The following is a 7,354-nucleotide window of genomic DNA, read 5'->3' as shown; positions in this document are numbered from 1 at the left end:
AAGTCATTTACACAACTAGGGGAGAGGACCCAATAGTTGAGCACCCTTACTTAAGATTTCTCAAAAATCCTACGTGAAAATTTCAAATCACTCCCAATTTTTTACATTAGCTTACTTGACAAGTGCCTTGCTTATAACTAAAGTTTCAAGGTCACACCATCAAATATGATGCCACATCAACATGCTTTTTGCCAAGGTTTTTAAAATAACCAGAAAAAAAAAGAGACCAATAGTCGTAGTCGTACAAAAGGGAGACCCATTGTTGTGGAGCTGGTGCGAAACCATATCATTGGTTGCTTTTAACAACTATGGGTAGTCATCATCAACAATAACAACTTTAAAATCACAACTATTGGTGCAATGTTGTAAAAAAAATGGACATTAAATTAACAAGTGTGGATATTAAATCAACAAATATGAGTTTTAAATCAAATTTCATGCTTAGGTATTGAATCCTCTCCCCTAAAGTTGTTTATTAAATCAACAAATATGAGTATTAAATCAAATTTCATGCTTAGGTATTGAATCTTCTCCCCTAAAGTTGTTTCTTATTACTTCCTTCGCAAAGGGACCATGGCAAGTTTTTGGAGGAAGGTTTTCCTCCAAATTGTCATTCAAATTTATTTAGGTTATCGGTTTTCCACCAAATTATCCATATTCAGGTTATTGATTTTCATCCATTCAAGTTTATTCAAGTTATTGGTTTTCCTCCAATTCTTATTTTCTCTTATTGATTTTCCACTGATTCTTATTTTCTCTTATTGATTTTCCTCCATTCAAATTTATTTAGGTTATTGGTTTTCCTCCAATTCTTATTTTCTCTTATTGATTTTCCTCCGATTCTTATTTTCTCTTATTGATTTTCCTCCATTCAAGTTTATTCAGGTTATTGGTTTTTATTGGTTTTCCTCCAATTCTTATTTTCTCTTTTGAGTGGTTCTATAATAAGATGATCATCCTTTTTGGTGCACTTGCATGCACTTAATGACTTGGCTTCATACCTTTAACTTTTATTTTGTATTATAGATTTTTAGCCAAAGATCTTTCTCTTGGGTGGTTCTATAATAAGATGATCTACTTAATGACTTGGCTTATACCTTTAACTCCTATTTTGTATTATAGATTTTTTTCCTTATTTTTCCAAACAACACCCTCTAAGAAATTTAGATAGTTCTCTTTTATAAGACTCTAGCCTTAGTTGCATAATTTTTTACATTTCATTTAACAATCATACTATAAATAAAAAATAAATAATTATGAAACTATGAACAAAAATATATAGAGAGGTCTATAAACAATGGCTGATATATTTTCATAATTTCAATTCCCAAACCCTTTCAAAGAAACTTAAAACATCCATTACAAAGTTTCATTACTACTAAATTTTGTAGATGAAGATTTTTTGATTTGATTTTCCCCCTGAAATCTCTGCTACATGCCAAGATTTTAGAATTGAAGGCCATGGCGACTGTGCCAGTCGGCAATGGATTCCTCCGGGTATCTCCCAAATTTCTTATCCGTTGCAGCAGGGCTTTCATCGAGTTGAACCCACGAGGGCTTAAAATCAACCATGATATGGGTTTTAGTGGGAGGAAGTGGCAGATCTGTATCAATAGCAGAGGCAAAGGGGTGGATGAGGTCTGCCCATTGCGGATCGTCCAACCACAGTGCAGATCCACACTTTTTGCAGAACCTTCTCCTCGCGCTGCTCACCTATAAATACAATCCCAGTCAGGAATCGTTTTAACCCTAAAAATTCAACCACAAGAGAAAATCCCACCTGAGCAGAGGAGTCCTCTGGATTTTGAATGGCGGCCTGATATACAGTAATGTTTTCTTCTCCGCTCACTATTAAAGTACTCGCTTCGCCTGCCAGATTAATGGCGTAACCTCCACCCCCTGCAGTCTTTCTGCATACTCCGCAGTAGCATAACTGCGTTCAAAGGAATTGACTCAACTATAAAGAAATGAAATTTGAATGAAAAATTGACAGCAGCGAATAAATACCTGGTAAGGAACGGGATTCTTGGACTCGCAGGTAAATTTAACTGCCCCGCAATGGCAACTTCCTTGTAACCTCATTTTTCTTGGCTGTTCCTGTTTTCTGAAACCGAAGCCTTTTGCAATTCATGAGGGATCTTGAAGACCATCTATTTAGATTAGCATAACCGTTACCGTGACGTGGGTTAATGCATGTTTGGCAGAGTGTAAATCTGATCGCGTAGTTTTATTTTGGTATACAATTGTAATAGGGGAAATGGCATTTACCCATATGCCCTTTTTAAGGCTTTCCATGTGTTTTATGTAATAATAATAATAATAAGGCTTGAGATAAAAGATTTTTAATAATGTTTACCATGTACGGATCTCTTGTAAAATTGCTAATCGTTTCTTGGGACTAGACTTTCTGTAATGAATTTTGATTAAGGGGTTTGTAGTTTTGTCTAACGTACTTAAATTGTCAAATTTTAATGTGTTTTTATAGTTAGTAAAGATATTGTTGTATGTCGAACATTCTATGGTGAAGTGTCATTCATTTTCTTTTCTCACTCTTTTTTAGGCATTCCAATAAAAAAGTAGGGAAAGTCGCCAATTTGGATTTGAATCTATTAAATTCAATAGAATTTAGTTAATGAAATGATATAAAATTTATTTTTATCAATTTATGTTTAAAAATTAATTTATATTTTTTGATCTTGTATTTGTTATTATCTAAATTAGGTTTATAGTGTGAAATTGATTGAGCTTATTTTAATGATCATTGAAATAATTTCAAACTTTTATTTTCATGATCATGGATTTAAATCTTGAAGTAATAATTATGTGTCAACTTACCACACATTTGTGTTGATTTATGTGTTATTTTGTTATATTTAAAATCATTCATCATTCATTTATAATCTACTCAAGAGATTATGGAAAAAATATTATTAGGGAACATTCATGATACATCTATAGCAACATTATTAGAGCATACATCAACATGCATCATCTTAGACATCCTTGCATGCTTTTAGACATCCTTGCATGCTTGTTTGCTATCTTTAATCATTGTTCCAAAGCTATTGTATTGGTCCTCATAAAGACTTGATTGAGAAGAACATAACCCTCATCCCCAAAATAGTGTATATGAACATCATTTTCCCAAAAATAAAACACAAACACGAAAACAATCATATTATGGTTATTATATTATGGCTAGTCATTTACATAGATACAAAGTTCTAGTTCCTACACTAGTTTACATCCACAAATATGGAAATCAAGTTTGTCCACATAAATCTGTACCAAATTATTAAAACCATTAAATATAGATTATAAGACATTTATATGATCAAATCTTAAAATTCTAACATATGAACAAATCATTTTTTTATAACATTTGTAGTATATTCCATTATTGAAACTTGAGCTAAATATCACATTTAATCTATTTGATTTCTATAATAAAAACGATATATTAATTATTCTAATCATAACAAGTTTATCTATCTAAACTACTTAATTGATTACTTTGATTATTTAATGAACATAGTTAAATTTGTAAGAGCCATTTTATCCATTACAATAGTGTAAAAACCCTTACCTACTCTCTTTAGCAATGCATGCTTTTATTGCTTTAGAGGAATAAAACACCCTACAATCAATGTCTACGATGATACATGTAGTAGTGAGGTAATTAAATAAATTAATCTAGATAAAGAGTTAACTCCAAAAAAGCACTAAATAAATATTAAATTGAGAAAGAAGTGTCAAATTTGTTATTGGATCTATATCATTGGAGCTCTAACAAACTAGAAATTGATTTATATTTTGTTTAGTGTCAAATTTGTATGAGTAATCTTGATCTAAAAATTGATAGCTCCAAATTTTTTGTGTGGCCCTCATCCTACAATTGCTTGACCTTGAATTGTGCTTTTATATCCATAATAAAAATTTTCACCCATGTGTACCAAAACTAGGTGGCTCTTATAAGCATATGTAGGAATTACTGTCAAATGAAGGAATATCTAACTTGTCTTGATTGCAACTAAGCCACGCCTATCAATTCAATAGTATTTGAGTAAGATTAAAGACACACCAAGTCGAATGAAAATGCCTACGCATTTGTCCTTATTCATGTAAGTGTTGATATATACAATGTTCTATATGCTTTTGTAATGATAATGTATGATCAAATTAATCAACAATAGATGTTTAAATGTCCCAAGAATTTATCTTTTTACATAATTCCCTAGCGATCAAATTTCAATATTCACATGCAAGTTGGCAAGTAACAAATAGTTAAGATCAAGTCAACTTGGACACATAATTTTGAATTTGACTTTGAAAAATAGAGACCAAGGCAACCCTAGCAACCATTGATCTAGGGCCAAGGCTACTTGAGTGGCGTTGACCTAGTGTTAGGAATAAGGTGTCATTTACCTTGCAACCCTATATATATTTTATGTGTTGTCAACATTAGTTGTTATATGCATTGATGAAGGAGATACAACATTATTGATTTTGAATTCATTTATGATATTTTCTCATTCCTAGACACTTGAGGAAGAAGTGTAGAATATTGTAATGATGGATGGAGCTCATGGGAGTTATTGGTTGACAATGCCTTTGTAGTTATGTTTTATATTTAGGGAAACATTGTTTGATCCCACATGACACCCTTGTGAAGTTGTTGATGTGTTTATAATTCTCATAAGATGCTCTCCAAGGTGGGCATGATACCATGGTTTGGATATCCATTATTTGTATAAAACCATTTGTGGCTTTTCCCTCTCTCCTTGTCTATTTATTGAAGCTATGAGATAATAGTCTCATATCCTTATTTATAAATGTGAAATGTCTCCTTCTTCGACTTGGGCTAATATGGAGTATTTAAAAATAGTATTTTAATTAATTAAATTAAGTTGCCTAATGTTAAGGTTGTGAGTGATTATTTAATTAATTTTTGTAAAGTGACTTAAAAAGTGTTTCTATAATTAAGGTGTTTTACCTTGGTTATTCTCCACCCAAGTCCTAATTACATGTCACTTAAGCTTACTTAGGGAACCACACTTGAGTTTTTGGAGCATCTCCACTTTAGGTGGCATTATCATGTTATCATTTCCACTTTCTGTGGTGACTCCACTTTTAGTGCCTTTATCACATTATCATATCCACCTTTCATGGTTGCACTTCTCCACCTTTGGTGGGTGATCCACCTTTAATGGTATTATCATGTGATCAATTTTCCACTTTAGGTAGGATGATAGGTTGTCATTTTTTGTTTCATGTCATAAGATTATGACACTTGTCATAATCTTATGCACTCATATGTTCTCACCTTGGCTATATAACCAAGGGGTCTCCTATGTAATGTTCATTCATTGCATATCAATTCATGGAATCCAATTGATTCTATTATATTGCATCATTGATAGGTATACAGTTTATTCTTATCACATTTATTCTCTCTTGTTGTTGTGCTTTCCATTTGGTCTCTAGATCTTGGATGGATACCTTCATAGCCACTTATTGCATGGTATTAGAGCTTTTAGAGTGTCATTGGTTTGCCATTTTGAGAGAATTTTGGTGCAATTTGGGGTTTTACATTTTTTGGGCTTTCTATTGCAGGTCAAAATTGGAGCTTGCTAGGTCAAATTTGTGGTTATCATTGGATTGAAGAGGTTTGAGAAAATCAGAATTACCTTTTGTTTTATCCAAATCAAACATCAAAGGCCAAATCTATAGTCGTTTGAATGTGGTTACTAGTCCCATGAGCGATCTACAATTTTGGAGCACTTTGGGCTAAATCAGACCTCGTCATCATGCTTAGAAGGATCGAGAATCCCAACATCGCCTATCAATTCACCCAAATCATCCACTATCACTCTAAGCTGAGAAAATTTCCTCCCCGATCATCATACAGACTTGTAGGTGTTGGCAATTGACACTCATCGGATTCATTTTGTTGTCATTGATGACAACAAGTTTAGATGGAAATCATTTACCAGCATTAGGAGGCATATACCGGTAGACACTGGCTTTGGAGCATTCAGGGCTACTCCGACACCGACACCGACATTAGTACTTGAAGGAAGCCGACATCAAGGGAGATTTTTTTTAGTAAATCATTTTGTAATTATTGTTGAGGCCGACATTGAATAACTTTTATAAAAACATTGTAAGCCGACATAAGGCATATTGTTTGTAATGGGTATTTAGGTTAGTTTGCTAGGTCATTTTGACATATGTGATAAGGATATGACATAGGAGAACATAGCAAAACTGTATAATGCGAAGTATATGTATATAGATAATTTGTATGCAAGTGTTATATCATGCAATGATATGTAGATAGCTTGGAAATCATTCTTGGAGGAGAAGGGATACCGGTAGTAGTGTTCAAGGTTTATGAACCAGAACTCTATTTGGCATAGCAGATGCATTTTTGAGTTCAGTTTTATTGTTTTAATTCAGCAGAAGCTTGTAGTCAGTGAGACTCTTTAGTGATGAGCAGTATGCTCTAGGCAGTGTGCCTTCCTACATGTGCATGCCCCTATTATATGTAATATCCTTTCATATGGCCAGTGAACTAATATTGTGGGTCACAAATCCAACCATGGTTTTTCCTCTTTGAGGTTTTCCACGTATAAATTCTGCGTGTTATGGTATTCATTTATGTGGATGGTTTATTTGCTCCATGTTATATGTTTACCAGTTTATATGGGTATGGTATAAAAGGATAAAATCTAGTGTTACCGACAGAACACTGATTCACACCCCCCTCTCAATGTTCTTGGATCCCAACAATTGGTATTAGAGCCTGGTACCTCGAAAGAAGTTTAACAGCTTGAGGAAGATCTTGAAACCAAAATATTTGAACATGGCTATGGAGAAGCAGCTTGAGATGGCTCTTGAGGATTATGATGTTGAAAGGATGAAGAACTTGAAATTGCAAGAAGAATTGAATTCTGCAAATGAGTTCATTCTTATCCTGCAAGAAAGGTTATCATCAGCTCAAGCCAAGAGAAAAGAACTTTTGCAAAACCTGGATGATGAGGAGAAGAATGCACTTAAGGAACAATGTTAGAAACTAAGTTAGGCAAACATGCTCCTGAAGAATGAAATGCAACATCTGACTATGAGGTTATCAAAATATTTTGAGGACAAAAAGAAGAAGGAAGATGAGATCTTGTTATATCTCTAAAAAATAAATTTGATGAATGTGGTAGATTGACTCATGAGAATAATTTGTTGAGAACTGGTTTGGCACACTCTCAGAATAATGAACAAGAACTTGAAAGACAAATAACTACTCTGAGAGATGATTTGACTACTGCAAATGAGTATAAAGAAAAATTCAGGATTAGTG

General features: G+C 33.2%; 1 protein-coding gene across 1 annotated transcript; it reads right to left on the bottom strand.

Annotated features, from left to right (window-relative positions):
• Positions 1 to 1,291: 1,291 nt before the first annotated feature.
• LOC131079442 (uncharacterized) lies at positions 1,292 to 2,231 on the bottom strand. The gene is made up of 3 exons (XM_058017397.2): positions 2,008 to 2,231; positions 1,781 to 1,933; positions 1,292 to 1,713 (listed from the first exon to the last, which is right to left on the bottom strand). The coding sequence occupies exons 1-3, from the start codon at positions 2,080 to 2,082 to the stop codon at positions 1,447 to 1,449; spliced, it is 495 nt and encodes a 164-aa protein (XP_057873380.1). The 5' UTR covers positions 2,083 to 2,231; the 3' UTR covers positions 1,292 to 1,446.
• Between the last annotated feature and the right edge of the window lie 5,123 nt (positions 2,232 to 7,354).

The sequence above is a fragment of the Cryptomeria japonica genome, chromosome 8 (genome assembly GCF_030272615.1).
Source record: "Cryptomeria japonica chromosome 8, Sugi_1.0, whole genome shotgun sequence".
Lineage (NCBI taxonomy): Eukaryota > Viridiplantae > Streptophyta > Pinopsida > Cupressales > Cupressaceae > Cryptomeria > Cryptomeria japonica.
This window is presented reverse-complemented; position numbering and strand designations above follow the sequence as displayed.